A 21,252-nucleotide genomic window follows, 5' to 3' on the forward strand; every position below is an offset into this window, starting at 1 on the left:
TCTGATTGGGTAGCTTCTCAGCCATCCTCCAATAGCGTCCCTTGTATGAAATCAACTGGGCAAACCAATTGAGGAGGCATAAATTAAAAGAACCATTGTACGCAGAAATCCGCTAACCAGTGAAAAATCCGTGATATATATTTAGATATGCTTACATATAAAATCTGCAATGGAGTGAAGCTGCGAAAGACGAAGCGCGATATAGCGAGGGATCACTGTAATTACTAGTACAAGGGGGAGTCAAGCTAAAATTAGAAAATAGGATTTAATAGAAAATGGAATGAACATTAATAAAAGGTTTTGTCTTCTCCTCGCAACCTCATGTGCACCCAAGTTATTGTCGAACACTACATGCTGTGGGATACTACAGTCACTAGTGCAAGTTACTATGACTTGCTGGAGACCAATGTGAAGCCTACCATTCAATCCAAGCAGCAGGGACTGTTGTCTCAAGGAGTCCTTTTGCTGCAAGACAATGCCTGCCCACCCTCACACTTATTCGCCAGATTTGGCACCGTGTGATTTCCACCTTTTTGGACCACTAAAAAAAAAAACATCTGGGTGGTCGTTGATCAAGACAGATGACAACATGAAGAAAGCAGTGCACAAGTGGGTGCAATGATAAGGCAAAACCTTTTACTCTGCTAGAATCCAGGTATTTCTAGACACGTGGTGCAAGTGCATTGAGAAGGGTGGAAACTACATTGAGAAATGACATTATCAGTTTTGTTGATGGTCATTCTATTTCCTAATAAATCCCATAGCTTGACTCCACATTATATATTAGGTTTGCATAATGAAAAATGGGCAATTTCAAATTTTCTTTTGAATGTTGTGTACTTCAGGCTTGTTATTTATCACATAATTTTATGTAATTCTATAAAAGCTTCAGAATACAGTATATATATATAAAAGGGGCGGCACGTGGCACAGAAAGGAGACCTGGGTTCGCTTCCCGGGTTCTCCCTGCGTGGAATTTGCATATTCTCCCCGTGTCTGCGTGGGTTTCCTCCAGGTTCTTCGGTTTCCTCCCACAGTTCAAAGACATGCAGGTTAGGTGTGTTGGCGATCCTAAATTGTCCCTAGTGTGTGCTTGGTGTGTGTGTGTGTGTGTGTGTGCCCTGCCCGGAGTTTGTTTCCTGCCTTGCCCTCTGTGTTGGCTGGGATTGGCTCCAGCAGACCCCCGTGACCCTGAGTTAGGATATAGCGGGTTGGATAATGGATGGATGGATATATATATATATATATATATATATACATAAAATGAGAAGTCAAGCAAAATTACACTTTTATTGGCTAACTAAAAAGATTGCAATATGCAAGCTTTCGTGGCAACTCAGGCCCCTTCTTCAGGCAAGATGTGACACAAAAGGCTGCATATTGTAATCTTTTTAGTTAGCCAATAAAAGGTGTCATTTTGCTTTACTTCTCACTACATTCATAATGACTAATATATATATATATATATATATATATATATATATATATATATATATATATATAGATAGATAGACAGATATATATATATATATATATATATATATATATATATATATATCAGCACAGGTTGTTTATCCTTGATCCAAAATGCCTGAGAGCAGAAGTATTTCAGATTTTTGAAATTTTCAGAATTTTCAGGGCAAGACTCAAGCTGTTTTTATCAACATTCCATTGCCATGCAAGTAATCTGCAACTCAAATGGTGCCATGCAGCACTTTTCAACAGCCACATAGGTGTTATTATATCGGTTTACAGCGACAACTGTGTTTTGTTGTTTTGTAGCACTCCGTGCAGTGACCCACACCAGGATCAACAATCTTGTGACATTTCCTCAATGCTTCAAGAGACCCTCGACCCCAGATAATGTGTCTTTGCTTCTTGGCACTCTAAGCTTCATGCGGGACTTCCCATACTCCATCCAACACAAAGTAAATGCTGATGTAGAATTTTCCACTTGTTGTGTCCATGTCAGTGTTCAAAAGGTTCTGGATTTTGAAGCATTGCAGATTTTGAAGTTTTGGATTAGGGATACATGACCTGTATATTCCTTGTGATGTTTTGTAAAGTTCAGACTACTTGTAATGATGTTGTTACGTACTGTACGTGCTGTAATCATATGCATTTTACAGCTTCTTGTTTACACATGTGACTTCTCCTCACATGTGAATAATGATGAGTTACCATAGAGTTATCATAAAGTGGCAGAAAGCATAGAAATATTAATTATTCTTTGCAGCATTATGTTACTGTTTCCGTTCTGACACATCAAGATCCCGTCACCTGCATTCAAGAGTAATTGGCTATGCTCTTCAAAAAATAGTGCAAGATCATGCACAATGTTATAGCACCTCTCCTCAGGAAGGGAGTTCAGGAAAGGTGTAAGGACCCATCATCTGAGTGCATAGCCATGATCACGTGGGAAATGTAATGACATGATTGCTGTTACAATGAATAGTACAAGCCATATGATACACTGAGGATTCAGTCAGTTACCTCACCAACATGCCAGCCACCAAGTTCAGCACCATCTGTGAAAGCTATTTTGCCTCAAAATGATTGAATCGCAGGTGGACGCAGGTCATTGAGACACAATGTGAGTCAGTCATATTTTGGATGACTTGTACATTAATGGAATTCTCAAAAGCAGCTTCATTCTAACTAAGGACCCTTATTGCAATATGGGTGCAGTAAAGTGCTCCAATTATATTGGGAAAACCGGACTCGGATGCAAATTACCTTTTTATGTTGGCAAAAACATTTCTTTTTTTGTATTTATATTCACACAGTAGTGCCTTGCTGGTCAGTGCATTTCTACCAGCACTGCAGGCATGATGGAGTGAAGCTTGGTTAAGATACTAATGACTTGCTGGCCAATTCTTCAGAAGTGACAACAAGTAGCCAATATAAACTGACGAAAAAATAAAAATGTTCTTCAGTGCAAATATGTAACATTGGTTTTCTTAAATGGGAGCTAAAAGCTAATCTGTATATCATATTCATCATTTCTGAGGTGTAATATATTTGTCACGTCAATGCACATTATAATAACGGCTCAGTGATATGAATTATTATACATGTGAGTTGTCATTTATCTGGTGTACCTGTGTCTCCTTAATTGATCAAGGGTGTTGTCATTCCCCAGTTACTCTGAAATGTTGCATATGTATGAGTCAGATTTGCCATAAATATACACATTTTCTTTTATAAATCCCAAAGTTTGTTTTGTGTGTATGCAAGCTTTATAAAAAATATCAAACCCTGAGGCAACTCACAGCTCCAGAGACCTGGGATCGAGTCACAACCACAGAATTATCTGCGTCTCTGTGATTCTGCATGGATGTTCCCCATCCCAAAGACTAGTTTGTTAAGAGTTAATTTGTGATTTTAAATGGGCCAAGTGTGGATGATTTATGAGTGCACTCTGCAATAGACTAGCATGTAGTTTACTAAAATGGTCTCTAAACCTTCACTACATGAACATCCTATAGGAGCATACACATCAGTTATCTCTCCACATTTAGTGTAATGCCTATCCTGCTTAGGGTGAGCCTGCTAAGGAAACAACACCAAGACAAGACACTAATCTGTTATACGGCCACCAGTTTACACGATCTATTATACAAAGTCAATTTAAAGTAATCTGCAGATCTTTAATATGTCGGAGGAGTACCTAGAGAAAATGGGGAAATCATGCAAAATTTCAGTGGTAGTCAGGAATTGATATATAACTCTATAGCATTGAGGCTACAGTACTAACCTTTATATCTTCAAACTATTCTTAAATTGTATTAAGTATGATATTAATTAGACAGTTATCTTTCTGATGGCATTTTACTGGAAAAAACTTATTAATAGGCTGCTTGTATATTCTGTTCATTGTGAAAAACATACCAGTTTACATTATATAAAGCCTTAATATCAGATACAGCCAAGACTCTTCTTACTTATTTATGTTCATCAGTAAGTTGAAATGTTGGTGTCTGTGAATGGAAGCAGAGTAGCTGAGATTATATCACCTAAAAGTTAAATGTCAGTTCTCAAGTCTCTGCAGTGTGTTGATAATCTAATTGCCATCGCCTGCATATCAAAGGAAGAGCTGCTGGCTTTGCTATTGTCATATTTAGAAGATGGCAGCTTTGAAGATTAGCAAGCACCCAGTCATTTATAGATTTTGTTTTTTAATAATTAGAGTACAGGTAGACAAAGTGATTTGTTTAGAGTTGCATAGTGTGCCAGAGGATAGATGAAGCCATCGAGTAAATCTTGGTCTTTGAAGTCCACTACTGCTACTGGACAACACTGTAGATTCAAAAAGAGGGCAAAGCAGCCACAACAAGAAAGCCTCTTGTATCCAGGGTGTAAAATGTACTTTTGTAATGTTCCGAGCAAAGAAAGTAAAGTAAAATGAATTCAAAGCTGAGCTTGAATTGTTTATTAGTCTACAATACAAATATTAACAGTGGCCTCTGTAGTTTATAGATCGGTCAGGTCTGGAAATTACTGGTTTATTCCTAATAAAAGTGTATTACATGGAAGGCTTCCATATCCTACTCAGAGCTCTTGGCAGCACGGTATTCCTTGATGTTGCTGTAAATCATTTGAAACCTACTGTTGAGATTTAAGTAGATAAGTTTAATATGTCTTTGAACTCTAATGCCTTGAACTATGGCCACTATACCACAGAGGCAGTGGTGGCCGTAAGTAATATCTTCTCCTAAATCACAGAGTCAGCTATAACCTTCAAAAGGGGAAATCTATCACAGCTCAAGACCAAGCACTATTGACTTTCACAGGGCTGGCCTGCACAGGCTCAGAGGTAATTTACAGTGTCAGACAGGGTGAGCTAAACTGTCCCCTCTTCTATTTCCTGTTTAACATACATTTATTGTTTTGCATTAAAGTGCAATCTGATCATTGTTATAGTTTTTGACAAACACACTCCTTTCTTTTCACCTTTTGTTTTGTATTATTTGTCTTGTAAGTATTCTCCCTTAACCTGAAGTGTATGTGTGTCTCTAAGATTTAACTACTGTTCCTACAAAACTAAAGGCAAAAGCGGTATTTAAATGAAGCTTAAAAACAAACCAAGCATCTTTGCTGCCTGCCTTCTTTCTAATAATTCTTCTTTTCAGCAAAGGCTTTATTTGCATTTTAATACAAACTGCTGTGAGCTGACTATGGAAAATGGACAGCTGGCTGCCTTTTGTCTTTATGTAACACTGATGATGAGAATCACATCATTCATCAATTTTCAGAATGTGCTTCTTCCATTTCAAGGTTGAAGGAAGATGAAGCAACTGGTGCATGGTAGGAATCAACTCGGGCGACATATCAACCCATTGCAGGGTACATTTAATGACCTTCATTCACTCAATCACTCACTACATGTTCAGTTACAGATGCCAGGTTAAGGAGAGGACTGAGGTCACCCAGAAATAAACATGGAGTCTAAACACTGTGTGGCAGCAGTACCACACACTATCCTTGAACATACTTGTGATTTTACTATACCCTACCAAGCTATATTTTCATCATTGGCATTGGGAACTGCTTCTATCACTGCAACTAGGACTGTTTGTTTGTTTGGCAGTAAGATTATATTGTATAGTGTGTGTCCGACTATGACCCCAGAACAAGAAATGCCATCTATCTATAGTCACTGAAAATGCCACAAGCAAAATGTAGCTGATCACTTGAAAATGTTTCGGTTTGGTGGTTCCTCCCTGTTCTGTTTCTATACTTTTCTCTCTCTTGCTCTTTGACTTTTTCTCCTGTCTATGCAATATTCAAATTCAGTCACATTCTGTTCTGATGCAAGCAGAAATGCAGAAATTCTTGTTTTCCTTTCCTCTCTTTCTCCTTTTGTACACTCTCATCAGCCAGTTGAGCCTTTGCTTAAAATGTAATCTCAATGGGTGACTAGCAACTACAGCAATCACTACATTACATTCTATCAATCATAAATTTTCAACCATTTTTGTTTTGAGGATTTTCCTTTATTAAATAACAGCTGAGATCACTCCTACATTGGTTCAAATGGACATCCTTGATTCAACATTTCTGAGGGTGAACTGACCTATGAACTGTCTCAGCTCATTATGACATAAGCCAGTTATTAACTGGGAGAACTGATCTTATTATGAGTGTGAAATGTGAATAATCCAGTTATATAATATACTTTACATAATTTTACACCAATTGCATTCTTTGGATACAAAAGCTACGGAGAACAGGTAAGATAGTTTAAGTATCTAAGAAAAACAAGAGCATTATTTTGCCGTCACCAACTTTGGTGCAGTGGATTACATTTTTTGATACAAAGAAAAAATAGCAAATTTCAATCTAATTCAAAAATTACAAGGGTCTCTACATTCCATAAAAGGTCATACAACCTTGGTACCTGCTAGACTGTCTGCAAGGTGCCCCCATATACAGAGCAGCAAAACTTTGCTGCACCGATCTCCTTGCTTTTGTTCATTCTCTCATTTTGGTGTAACCACCATTTGAGAAATTAATGAATACCATAACAAGGCCAGTTTGTTGGGTTTGTTTCTCATCTTTTGTGAGGCTCTGCTTCTGTTTCATTCCCACATTATCACTGGAATGCACCTTTTCTTGGCTTCTGCCTTACTATACTGGTAGAACTAAGTACATCGTTTAATATATTAAACTACTTTTAGTACAGCATTTACAGTATAGAGCAGTGGTCGTCAAGTTCAGTTCTGGGTGCCCCCTGTTGCTGCAGGTTTTTGTTCCAGCGTGTTTCTCAATCAGTTAGATATTGTTACCTTAATTTGAATTAGCTGACCTGTTTTATTCATTTCATTTTGCATTTAGAAAAGAGGAGTACTGTCAGATTTACACTTTTTGTAAATTAAGACATTTTATTTTTTCTATATCCTTAAATGCTTACTTTGCTTTGTTATTTTTTAATTCACCTTTTCTGTAAACTTTGCTTCCTAATCATATCTATAAATCTGGGGTGTCAATCTCTGGGCCTGGAGTGCCACAATGGCTGCAGGTTTTCATTCTAACCTTTTTCCTAATCAGTGACCAGTTTTCACAGCTAATTAACTTACTTTCCATTCATTTTAAAAGCCCATTTTTTAAGGATTCAGTCCTCTGAATTTATTCCTTTCTTCATTAAATGACAGCCAAACAGAAATGAGATGTGAAACGAGCCAGGAGATGACCAGCTAAACTGGGTTTTCAATCTCCAACCAATCCCTTAATGAGAAGTTGACTCTTGCTGTTAATTAAGCCTGTTATTTCATTCCATGGTCTGTTGTTGTTCTCATTTTGCCACATTAAACTGTTGATTTTCTGTTTTTTCTAAGAACACCATCAACATGTTTTGGTGACCTTCACCTTTCTTTATTTTCAGATATTGTGTGATGGGCACAGGTGAGCTGGTCACATGATGGCTTGTTATGTGTCTCATTATTGTTTTGCTGCTAATTAAGGAAAAAAAGAAAATTAAGGGGCCTGAGTCAAGTTAATTAAACCTAAAGCAAAAGAAGTTAATTAGCAGTAAAAACTGGTTACCAATCAAGATGATGGTTAGAATGAAAACCTGCAGCCACTGCGGCTCTCCAAAACCTGAGTTTGACATCTGTGCTATAAATCAAAAATTAATGCTGAGCAGAGTAGACACTAGCGCAAATGAACTCTGCTACCCACTTGTGTGCTTATTAGAATATAATTGTCTAAATAACCAGAAAATTAAAAAAATAAAATTGGAAAAAGGTAAAATGCTTACCTGTCCAATATATAAATTCTTTCTTCATTCAGTAAAACATATAACCAGTTTATCATTTCTTGATGGCTACAAAACACAGAAACTTGGAAATAACAGCTTACTCTATTCAGGTAGTGGTCCAATTAAGAGAAGAACTGGGTCGGGACAAAAACCTACAGCCACAGGCAGCCCACAAAACTGGACTTGAGAACTGTGGGTATATAATATATACATATAAATATATTACTTTATATACAGCATGTGTGTTTTTGCGTGCACATGTTTACTATGTAATTTGCTGCTTAGCTGCTTTACTTGACTTCTTCTGGCTACTGCTGCTGTAATCTAAAAATTAAACACTCACTGTAGCAGATGATGAAACTTGACATTATGAGCAGTTAGCATATAGGACTCAAGTGGGCCCTTTGTCTCTTTATTTTAATTGCAATTTTTTGTTTGTTGAATCATTTAGTTATTTTACATTGTTTCTCAACTGTTTAATGAGTCACTCTATAGCTTATGATTAATGTTGGACAAGACAATTAACTGGCAGGTGGGGAATATGTAATCTCTTTTTTTGGCATTCATTGTTCTCGTGGTTTTCGGAGCTGGGCTTAAATTTACTTACTTGGGGGTTCACATAATTACTATGCGACCTTGAAAATGTCTGTCAGCATGCTTGAGCATCAAACATGAAGGGAAAATCTGCATTTTTGTAAATCTTTCTAAAAAAAAACCAGTAAAGATTGACTGATACCTGGAAGTCACTGTGTCATCTTGGAGGGTAGGAAACCTGCCATGTTAATTGTCTTGTACCTTTCTACAAAGGGTCTGGGCTTGTGGAGTACTTCATTACTAGAAAACACAGGGCATTTTTTCAGGTAACTCTGAAGATTAATTATTGATTGTGGGAATTATATAGGCCATATATGAGAGGAGAATCATTTATCATTTGTCTTTGTATTTATTTTTGACTTTATATCAATAATAAATTTTAATTTCTTTGTCTCACTAATATTGGCTGTGAATTCTTCCCAGTAGAAAGAAAGACAGATGGACAATTATAAAATGGCAAAAACTGTTAAATATATGTACTATAATCTCATGTTCTGTTCACCTGTCCTCACGCTCATCATAGTTGTAATAGGCTGAAGAGGTGCTGACGAGTGTCCCTAGCTCCAGTTACCAGTCTTCACCTTACAGGTACCATACTGTGATGTACTCTCTACAAGGATAGAGCACATGAGGTCCACATTTAGCTATATTTAATTTATTGCCATAGTAATATAATACATCCATCCATTATCCAACCTGCTATATCCTAACTACAGGGTCACAGGGGTCTGCTGGAGCCAATCCCAACCAACACAGGGCACAAGGCAGGAACCAAACCCCAGGAAGGGCGCCAGCCCACCGCAGGGCACACACACCCACACACCAAGCACACACTAGGGACAATTTGGAATCACCAATGCACCTATCCTGCATGTCTTTGGACTGTGGGAAGAAACCGGAGAACCTGGAGGAAACCCACGCAGACATGGGGAGAACCCGGGTCTCCCTACTGTGAGGCAGCAGCGCTACCCACTGCTCCACCATGCCGCCCTAGTGATATAATTTGCATGAAATTCGATTTTGCAAAGAATTTACAATAAAATATAAATATAAACAAACAGCATACAGTAAATATTATTTCCTGGGTGTCATAACATTTAGAAAAAAGAAATTATAACTGTATCTGTGTTCAGTAATGCAGCTGAACAACAGCATATAAATTCAGTTCAATCTGTGGCTCTTTAAACAGAATTACAAACATACCTAACACACATACAACTATACACAATGCTTGGCACATCACCAAATAAAAGCTGTTTAATACAATACATTACAATAAGGACAACAGCAAACATCATTATCTAACACCACCAACAACCTGTTTTTCCAAAATACATATAACTATATAGAAAACTAGGGGGTTTGCCCCCTGTTCACTTCGCTCTCAACCCTGTTCTTCATGTCAGCCACTTTGCGTCTCTGCCTACTCGCGTATATGGATTTCACTTTCACCAAACAACAAATCTTTTAATTCTCACGGATATGCGTCTTCATTGGTAAGAAACACTACTTTTCTCTGATGGCAACATAAATTAGACAATCTACAAATCTCCGACTTAAAGTTTAAAGCAAAACAATATCTACATGCTTCTGTCATATCATGTATGTCTATATATTCAATCTCTTTTCGCTGTTCTGCTATTTCACCGAGTAATAATTTACATTTGTTTGTGCTCATGCGATTTTTACAATCAGTTTTTTGAGACTTTTGAATTGTAGTAGTTTTATAATCACTAACCTGCTCTGCATGTGTATCTTGCCAACTTTTTTGAACCTCTTTACGCCATTATACTTTGTCATCTACTCTTTGTCTTTTATTTCCGACTCTGCTTGGAGCTGAGAGCGCAGGAACTGTGTCTGACAATAGCATTCACTCGAATGAGAAGTGATTGGACCATGGGCGTGCTTGTAAATGTTTGAGAGGAGGGTGGGATTTGTCAAAATCTCTTTGCATAAAGTCTTGTCTCACGGGACTTGAAATTATCTCTTGTGGGACTTTAAATTATCTCCGAGAAAACCTCGTCCCAACATTTTCTTTTATAATAGAAAGATTAGTGCAGAAGAATCTTAAGGTCAAGATGTTAAATTCATGAATCCTAGAGGTCCTCAATCCTCACAGAAATTAAATCCCAAACCCTAAAGATTAATCTTATTTGAGTTGTTTATACATATAATCTCATTCTTTCTTTCATTATAATGATGAATGAAGATCTAGACACTTCTGTGGACCTATTTATTTTCTTATTTTCCTTGAACAAGGGCCTGCCACAGGTGCACATTTTGTTCAGTCTCAAAATTAAAAATACATTCACTCATGAAGAAGACAACAAAATACTCAAATTACTTCATAGAGGGCTCCTTGGTCCCTTTCCTTCACCTGAATAACATGGCCCATTCTTCTCTTGATCATGTACAAGCGTGAACCTCACACTAAACCTACTTTCTCTATCAATCTTGGGTTTGCAACTCAATGTTTTCATCCTCATGTAGGACATATGCAGTATTGTTTTATACAATGGTTTACTTAATACAACTGGTAAAAATCAGTTAAGCGGTTTCCTTTATAGATTTTCAAAAGAAAAGACAGACTCAAAAACAATGGTCTTAAAACAAATAAAACATTAGGGTGTCAAAGGCCAAATTAGCATCAGAGTCAAAAAAGAATATAAAAATAAGTGTCCTGTTTCTAAATGTTTGTTTAATGAGCTTCTCTTGCTATGTCATTATTTCACTGGGTGTAGCCCCTATTTATAAAACTTGATCTCATGAGTAGCACATTGTGCACAAAGCATACATTGCTATGTCCATAGATTCTAAATGGCTGTGCCAATAAGCCTGAACAAGAAAGATGTAATATACAAACAAAGTAAAGATGAAATGTAAAATATCAACAGCATAATGAAAATCAAAAACAAACAAAAATAATAACTCAACAATGTGTTCCTGAAAATCATAGACTGGAAGACTTAACATAACTGACACATGACCAAGTCCTACTGTGTATCTGCCTATCTTAAAAGTTGTATAAGAACAGCCTTAAAAAACTGTAATCTTGCAGCACCTATCCCACAAACTACCCTGGTGTAAGTGTCTCCTCAAATATCCATTGTCACACACATGCGCTTGGGAGACAGTTAAAGGGCCAGAACGAAAGTAATTCCACACCAGACCAGGGGGTGGCGGAGTGCACTGACTCTTTTTCTCGCTTTCCTGCAAACCATTCACTGAAAATTCCGCCTGACCCTAATGACAAAACGTCCTCTTCCTGGCCCAATGATGTAACTTCCGGCTCTAGCCTTTTTGATGATGTCACATCCGGGTCCAAGCCTAAGGAGGAGTACCCTTCCAGTTACGCCCTAGAGAATCCCTGAAGCCAACGAAAAAACTCGTAATCCTGGGCCACCTTAAATTCCTTCGCACTTCACCATTAGTGTCTTTTGTTTTGCAAATGTGTTGATCAGCGCAAGCAGCCTGCTATCCCATCCCTTCACCACCACAGCTCAACTCGGGCAAAACGTTCTCCCAGTCTGTTTATCTCGGTGTGAGATGCCTGGAGTTGTATAGGTTAAATAATATATCTTTATTTGGAACACATGCATTCCATGTGTGTTCCATGTCTACAATAATCTGGGTAAATGTAGGAAAAAACACGAATTGCAAGGCAAGACATGTTGAACACATACCTCTAAAACAGAAACTTTTTTCATGTTATAGTACTAATAACAAAATTTTGACATGAAGTGTATAATTTGTCAAGACTGAAGTCCAAATATCAAATAAACACTTTCGCAAAAGGTACACATATAACAAAACAAGTGATCCACTGTTCCTCTGCCAGAACAGAATCCACACTAGTCAACAGTAATCTGAAGTTTAACTATTGGTCAGAGTCTTCATCATAGCCAAATATTTCTTTGGGAAGCTTGGGGATTAAACCTTTGTTAACTGAAACACAACCTCGGTTTCCCTTTGTAGAAACTGGAATCACCACTTTAGACTGTTAATCCAGAGATACTATTCCCACATTCCACCAGCACTCAACAGATGTGTCGATTTATCTATAGAAAAATCTCTGGAGATGCAGGAAGAGCATGTACATTTCTATAGATAGTCACACATAGGCAGTCATAGATTATTTTATATGAAATGCTATTTGTTTTGCTTTTATTTTCATAGTCCTTTATATTTGTTTATTCACTAATATTATTACATTTTTTGGGTTTTTTTTTTTTGCTACTAATTTCCATTATGTTTTTGTCTGGTACAATTTTTCAGCTTGACTTATTATGTTGGCATTGAGCGATTTATCGTTTTTCTATTCCATTCTTTTCAGCCAAGTGACTGCACTTAAATGCTATAGTGCCATCTTGTGGATGGCCTTTACAGCTCTTAATAGAATATCCCGGACAAGAACTCTGCTTTTTGCAAGCCAGGTTTTTGCAAACAAATTCATAATAGCAATCTTTCTTCCTTCTCTCTTTCACAAAGAAAAGAATCTTTGTCTCAGCTGGGTTATAGCTGCATATTTGCCAGTGCAGATGGCAATGTAATGTGCATCTAGATGAAGCCAAAATGTACTCCTCTCACACTTGCTTTAATCATCAAGCACGTTTTGAAAAAATTGAATCAATAATAACTGGCCAGATGGGCATTATTATGCTTTATTAGACCACATAGTCCTCCAAAACATGCCGTATTTGGACATTAAGGACATAATAGTGGAAGTAACTGCTTGTAAATAATCTCTTCTCTGTGGAAAAAAAGATTTTTATGATTATTACCTGCTTTTCTGACTTATAAAGTAGATGATTTTACAACATTTAATAACTCACACTTATTAAACTCTCACAAAATATTGGCAGTTGTGAATTTCATACTTTGTAACAAATGTAACTATTGTTTAGGGCATTTCAATAAATACAACACTAGCAGACAGAATGTATGCATAATTAACCAGTCCTTGCAATAATTGTGATTTTTATTTTATCTAAAAATGTTATAGGTGTCCTTGTAGTATATCTATTAAGCTTACACTATACAGCTGAAAGACAAAATGAATATTATATAGCAAGTAAACATAAAGTATAGCAAGTTTAACCAAACAATGCAGACTGATGGTTCCATTCATTACCAGTGTCTTTACTGAATCCATTGCCTGGATAATCCTGGTCTTCTTTGTCTCATCACTGATCACTCCTACCACTTTGTTTTATGTGGACTCATTCCCTGGACACTTTTTACTATCAGTATGCTGCTGCTGGTGTATGTGAATTTCCCCTTGGCATTAATAAAGTATCTATATATCTATCTATCTACAGTATTTTGTGTTCCTGCAGTCATTTTGAACATATATTTTAAAATATTTAATGGCACCAGTTTGTTTAATGTGTTTCTATCATGGGTGCCTGTAATTTATTTTTGTTGTGACCGTATTGTTGTTTGCAGCCTTGTGATACAAGAAAACTGGCAAAGCCATCACCATTTTACTACCATCTAAGATTTTAGATAACCTAGAAAAACCTTTTTTCATGGAATTAGCTAGCCAAAAAAGTCTTTAGATATTCTGAACTACGTGCATTTTTCAAGTTTAACTTTGGTTAGTGTTTTGGTATTTGGTATATTTAGACTCCTGCTCGTTTGCAGTTGATGGTTTTTGTCCCTTTCATCTCCTGATCTTTTGCTTCCTTTTTGCCAGTTTCTAATCTGGAAGAACAATTCTCTTTGACATTTGTTAAAGATAAATTGCTCTGCCCTTTGGTTAAATTTAACTATTGTTCAAAATGTGACCTGAAGCTTTAGTTCAGTCACTCAATTATCCATCCATCCTTTTCCATTATAGATTTGGAAGGACCCTGGGGCTATCCTAGAATCGCTGGGTTCATGGCAGGATCCAACCCTGCCGGGGACAGCAATGAAACATTTATTCTGGAAACATAAATAGTTGCCAATCAGCTTAACATGCATTTCATTGAGAGGAGGGAGGAAAAAAAAGACTCCAGGCAAAACTTCAGGCAGACCAATTACTTGGACTAGTTTCAATTCTGGATGCAATACAGAACAAGCAGGAGGATTACAGTATTGTATCAAAATGTCATAGGTAAGCTCAAATTAAAACTATGGTGCAAATAGAAACAAGAGCACCCTGCTGAAAGACACTGAAAGGAAATTAGAAATGACTGCAATAAGAGAGACTATAGGTTGTTAAAATTTGTTAGACTTCACTTCGTGAGGCAGGCCTTTTATTCTGATAAGCCTCACAAACTGTCCCAGGCAGACATTTTTCATTGCAAAATATCACAAAACTACATAAGAAATTTGACAAACAAGAGGAGGCCATTCAGTCCATCAAGTTCACTTGTTTAGCTAATAGCTAAGGTATCTTGATGCCTTAACCAGGGCCTTCTTAAAACTTGTCAAGGTTTCTGCTTCAACTACATGTCTCTGTAGTTTGTTCCAGATTGCCAAAACTCTTTAAGTAAAGAAGCTTGTCTCAGTCATTGGTGTCCTCTGGTATGTGATTCACCTGTAAGTTGAAAGATTTCTGCTGGTTCTACTTTATCAATGTCACTGAGAATTTTCAAGATCTGGATTAAATCTCCAAGCAGTCTTCTCTGCTTGAGAGTAAACAGGTTTGCTTCTCTGAGTCGGTCAGAGTAGGACATGTCCTTAAGTTCTGGGATGCACCTGGTTGCTGTTCTCTGCATAGCTTCAAGGGCTACTCATTTGTGTGGCATGGTGACCAGAACTGCACACAGTGTTCCAGATGCGGTCTCACTAGTGTGAGCATAATAGCCCTTGATTTATATTCAAAAATTTTTACAATATACCCTAACATTTTATTTGACTTTTTAATAGAGCCTGCACTTTGCTTGATGAAAACGTTGTGACAACATAATCCCCTAAATCCATTTCAGATGTTGCTTACTGTAGGACAGTGTCTCCCGTCTTGTATTTATAATAGGTGTTTCTTTTGCCCATATATAGCACTTTGCACTTTTCTACATTAAAATGCATTTTACAAATGTTCGCCTACATTTATGGATTGAAGGCCAGATGTCCACATGACCATCATCATATAATTGCTCCACATGAGCTTGAAGACCATAAGGACTGATTTAGATCATTTATGTTAGGTAGAATGCCCAGTGGGGACTGGGCAGTCTCATGGCCTTGGATCCCCTGCAGATTTTGTTTGTTTTTTCTCCAGCCCTCTGGAGTTTGTATTTTGTTTTTTGTTTTTTTTGTTTTTTCTGTTCTCCTGGCCATCTGACCTTACTTTATTCTTTGTTACTTAGTATTGGCTAATCTTATTTTTATATTTTTCTTTATCTTGTAAAGCACTTTGAGCTACACCATTTGTTTGAAAACGTGCTATATAAATAAATGCTGTTGTTGTAGTTCTGAAGCTGGTGAAGGTCTTTTTTGAATTGTTTTTGCTGCCTCCTCAGTGTCTGTCATTCCTCCAATTATAGTATCATCTTCAAATTTCACAAGTTTACTTACTACACCAGAATCTGTGTCATTAACATAAATCCAGAAAAGTAACGGTCCCAGGATAGACCCTAACACTAACTAAGCATTTATCTTGAGTGTTTTAATGAAGTGAGATAACCAGCATTAGAACATCTTAGATATTTCACTAGCTTATAAGTAATTTTATGAGACTGTAAGAAAATTCACAGCCTTGCAGTGTAGAAGCAGCATCTCCAGATGATTCTATCCCAGAGAAAAAGGCATTGTCTTTGGGCCAGTTGCAACATAAAATGACTGCTTATTGCAGTTGGAGTTAGGACACTAGTAACTGCATTTAATCTGTCTGCAATGCTTCTATACTTAAAGCTGCATTGGAATCCCTTAATTATACAATCCATTTGGAAGAAAAGCTTTAAATGTACCTTTAACTGGGACTAAAGAGCTATGTTTATTAATATTTTATCTGCACTGATTTACAATATGATATATATCAGAATTCACAACAAAGATTTACATGCCCCCATTTACTGAACCAGTTTAATACACTGTGTCTGGTAGCCAGCACTTATTCCAGCAGAATCGGACACCACCCAAAAAATAAACTGAGGGCATATAAACACCCAAATAGGGTCAGTTTGGAGTTGCCAGTTAATCTAACATTGGCATTTTTGTGGTGAAGGGCAATGTGACCCAGTTGATATCTTTATACACAAAGAATACAAAGTGCAAAAAGAATAGGCTGATAAACCATAATGATTTACAAAGGTTCTATTACAAACAATGGCAAGGCCACAGTTCATTTATTTTAATTTTGCCTATACAGAAAATAAAACTCAGAAAAATAGCTTTTATTTCTTAACTTTCATTAACAGAAACTAGGTAATTTTGTTAATATGCTATGAAGATATGAAATGCCTTCTAAATTTTAGAAATTATATCTAAAATGGCAGAAAGGATCCATTCTGCAGTATTATTGATTAAGAAAAAATCTAATAAACTTGTTCTTCATGAGGTGCCAAGGAAACCTATGCTTGCTGGTCTGATGGCAGCTAAGGGGTTATTTGGTCACATTTGGCTCCTTTCTTTTAATCACAATAGAGAAGACAATTATTGATTCAGTTAGATGTGCATAGCTAGCATCTTAGTAAAACTAATCATCTTAAAGGCAGTACATAAACTGAAAGGTTTTTAAAGGTATTTATGTACTTAATTTCTAAAACAGTGAGGTGCCTTCAAGAAGCAGCATCCTAGGTCTATGTCCCATGCTAGCTGTTGTGTTAACACCACTATGCCCATACTCCCAATGTATGCTTGGCTTCTGCTTTAGGAATTCCACTTTTCCTCCCAATGTTCTGGGAGTGCCCCTTACTTGACTGCAGCTATGGGTGTGGATGTGTACATGAGTGGACTCTTTGGTTCTGTCCTGATGTTGCCGAGTTTGGCACAAGCCAATAGAATTGGATAGAATTGTGTTTGAAAATATTACATTACATTAAGGATGTTATATTATGGATATTACCTCATGTTATTGAAATGATACTTTTCTACTTTTAAATCGAAACTACTTAGTTTTTTCCAAAAAGACAAATCACAGGTAAATTTCTTTGGGAATAGTTTATGGACTGCTAAAAGAATTATGAGGATTTTCTAATTATCCTGTTACTGAATATGTGTAATGTAATAGTTTGGTCAAAAAAGGTGTCTTGTTTCAAACTGTGTAGTAACACGTAAGAAGATTTTGTTAACAGAGTTTCTCTCCTCTCCAACCAGAGATCTATTAATAATATGTATACTGTAGCTCGTTGGCACAGCATCCTGGGGTTTGAAACCTACTTCTCTGCATATGAAGAATGAACATTTTGCCCATATTCTAGACTTCCTCTCTGACATCCCCAAAGATGTGCTGCTTAGGTTAACTACTGCATATACTCACGTATAAGTCGGGTCTTGAAAAATCGGATCAGAAAATCAGACCACGACTTATATGGCCGTTCAAATCATATGCCGTTAGCATATCAGAATCTCTTGGACCAATAGCGCGAGTTTTCCACATTTGATTTATATGACCAACATTATAAAAACACAGAAATTATATGGTAAAATCAAGTTCCGACTTATCAGCAGGAGAACTTACCCGCGAGTATATACAGATTAATTCCAAATTGATGAGCTTGAGTGTAAGTATGGATGGATGGCTCATCCAATGGACAGGCTGTTTCCTGCCTTGCACCAATGATGACAAAAAAAGTTATGGCCTCCTGTGACTAAGAATTTGATTCATTAGGCTTGAGAATGTTTTCTTGCATTATTAATTTTTTTATTAATATTTTAATGATTGGAATTAGGCAACTGATAAATCTTACATTAACTTGTATTCTGTACTATACTTTCATAAATGTAAGTCTGGATTTCTAACACTCTTCAATATTGTGTGTTTTAGGAACTTCTATTATATCACAATGTTGAGAGACCCTGTATCCCGCTACCTAAGTGAATGGAAACATGTCCAGAGAGGGGCAACGTGGAAGACATCCTTGCACATGTGTGACGGAAGGACGCCCACACAGGATGAACTTCCTACCTGCTACATGGGAGATGACTGGTCGGGTGTCACCTTGCTGGAGTTCATGGATTGTGCTCACAATCTTGCTAACAACCGCCAAGTACGCATGCTGGCAGATCTCAGCCTGGTGGGTTGCTACAATATTTCTTTCATGAATGAGAGTGAGCGGAATGAAATTCTCCTCCAAAGTGCAAAAAATAACCTCAAAAACATGGCTTTCTTTGGGTTGACAGAATACCAACGGAAGACTCAATATCTTTTTGAGCGGACCTTCAACCTCAAGTTTATTTCACCCTTCACACAACTGAATAGCACGCGGGCAGCCAATGTGGACACCGATGAGCTGGTGCGGCAGCGCATTGCAGAGCTCAACTTTCTGGACATGCAGCTCTATGAGTTTGCGAAGGACCTGTTCCTGCAGCGCTTTCAGTTTACGCGGCAGAAAGAGCATCAAGAGGAGAGAGAAAAAAGGCGGAAAGAGCGACGGCTAATCCGGGAACAAAAAGCCCGCCATTCTAACATGCCACCAGAGGAGCAGATCACCACAGAAGACTACACAAGTCAAGTGACACGATGGTGACAACTAAGGGGCTTGCAAAAAGCAACCAAATTAGGTTCAGAAAAAAAAAATACTTTAATTTCCTGCTCATTACATTGACTGAAATCTCATCATTTTAGACATGGAAACTGCCAAGGTTGTGATTAACACAGCTGTCCTGCCTTTGAGTGCCCTTTTGTGTCTTAACTTTAAAAATGGATGTACAGTATGACTTCTTCCTCTGTGCCCTTCTCCCTGCTTTCTACTCTAGATAGTTATTATAATGTAGATTGTGAGGACTATGTATAGATAGTAAATGAAGCTTAAAGGTGACTTTCATGAAAGAATATTGATTTTCAAAGATAGCTTCAAAAGCTGTTGATGGGCCATTACTCAGCATATGAATTTTTTTTGTTGTATCAGTATATGGTAGTTGTGATATTCAAAATAAGTTTTCAGTCAAGTTGATTTTCTTCTTTTTTTTATTTTAAGTGCATTGTGTAGTTGACTGAACGAGTTTCCCCAAGAATGTATGATGGCAAGGCTACAACATTATTAAGAAAAATAACCACTGATATTTCTTGAACAAATGACCCTCAGTCAAATGTACCTTTGCCAATATACTCTGCAGGCACTCAGAATCTACACTGGTGTGTACTTCTTCTTTGTTCAATAAAGGAAGACAAATTGGCATCATACAGGCGTGAAGCAGTCTGCCGGCACTTTCACAGAGCACAGTTGTCATTTGATCAGCTGGTTCAGAAGTGAGATCAGGCGCTGATAAACAGTCTGCTTGCTGCTTTGAAACTCACCCTGTAGTGCCCCATTAATGAGCTATCATAATCATTGATCCTCTTTCCCCCTTTTGAAATAAAAACTGTTATGTCAAGAATTACTTCAGGACATTAACCATGCTATCTGCCTCTTTCTTCTTTGTTTTCTCCCCTTTCAATTGGAATTTAGCTTAAATCAGCTATTTGTGACTTCTGTAGCAACCAGACAAGAAGTAACGTTACAGAATACTGCAACGTGGCCAGGGCTGTACAATATTTTACAAAGAAACAGTTACGCAAAGAATGGGAAACTTCTTTATGCAAATGCTCCTTCGATCAGGTGCTTTTTGTCTATTTCAAGCAGACATTCCAGCAAGATAACTATTTATTTTCAGCAAATAAGCCATAATTGATACTACAAATTCTAAGTGGGACAGGGGGCATGTAAAGGACTAAATGTATGTGTTAAAGATATTGTTGTGTTAAAGCAGTTCTGTAAGCTTGCTACCACCACACTCTTAATATAGTGCTTTCAAGCTCAGAATGGGAATATAATGTTATTCTTTTCTATGTTGTAAAGGAAAAACCTGGAAAAAGAAAAATAAAGGTGGATTTCCAAATTATTTTGCATGAACATAAAAAAGCTGAGTGGCCTTTAAATGAAAAAAAAAATATTAAACATGTATTTGGTTACAATCTCTCCTCTATTTACATTAGCCTCATTATTACAGCATACCGATTGATTTAAATGAACCACATTGTCTTGGAAACAGGATGTTATGCAATACCACAAAGCATTCAAGAGCTTCTACTGTACTCCTGGAGGGATCCTTATATAGTGTCCATCAGATCGTCTTGTTAAGTTTGAAATACTTCATCTAAAACTGGTGGTAAATAAAAGGTAAGCACTAATGTCCAGACACCTAATGTACAGACATGGCAGCAGACAGAGGTAATGTGTTACATGTTGGCTGGACACTCAAGTAAGAATTTCAGTGTACACATGACAGCACTACTGCTGCTACGTTTTTAAGTTATGAGCGATGAACTGTTTCATCAGGGTTCATTAAAATAATTAGATAAATAAATAAAGATTTCTTAAGGTATATCATTTTTGTAAAATAGATGTGTTGTTGATGTTAAATTGCCAAGTTAATAAAAGCTAAGACTACATGTACCATCAAGCCAAAATTTTTAGGATTATGCCAATTTGATGAACTTGAACTATTAATAACCAACAAAACTTTGACATGTTAATTTACAAATTAAAAGAAAACTTCTTAATCAGTACCAGTCAGCATATTTGGCCTACTGAAAATCATCAGCAAGTGGCACCAACTCCTGGCTCCCAGTCCACCACCGAATATTAATAAATTTATAATACAGTTAGCCTATATGTTAATTCTGCTCTCTTACCACTATAAATTACCTGAAATTGCATTTAAAGAAACAAGATGATATTAATTTCACATTGTACTGTTAGTCCTTCACAGACAATATCACGAGAAACAAATGCATTCTTAAATCACAGCAGAAACTGTCATGAGGAAGA

General features: G+C 37.0%; 1 protein-coding gene across 1 annotated transcript in view; it reads left to right on the forward strand.

Moving 5' to 3' along the window:
• hs6st3b (heparan sulfate 6-O-sulfotransferase 3b) overlaps nt 1-20,343 on the forward strand; it is a 999,647-nt gene extending 979,304 nt beyond the window's left edge. The window contains exon 2 of the mRNA XM_039745405.1: nt 18,267-20,343. Within this exon, the coding sequence (XP_039601339.1) occupies nt 18,267-18,969 (703 nt within the window). The 3' untranslated portion in view covers nt 18,970-20,343. The remainder of the gene's footprint in view (nt 1-18,266) is intronic.
• The last annotated feature ends 909 nt before the right edge of the window (nt 20,344-21,252 follow it).

The sequence above is a fragment of the Polypterus senegalus genome, chromosome 2 (genome assembly GCF_016835505.1).
Source record: "Polypterus senegalus isolate Bchr_013 chromosome 2, ASM1683550v1, whole genome shotgun sequence".
Taxonomy (NCBI): Eukaryota; Metazoa; Chordata; class Cladistia; order Polypteriformes; family Polypteridae; genus Polypterus; species Polypterus senegalus.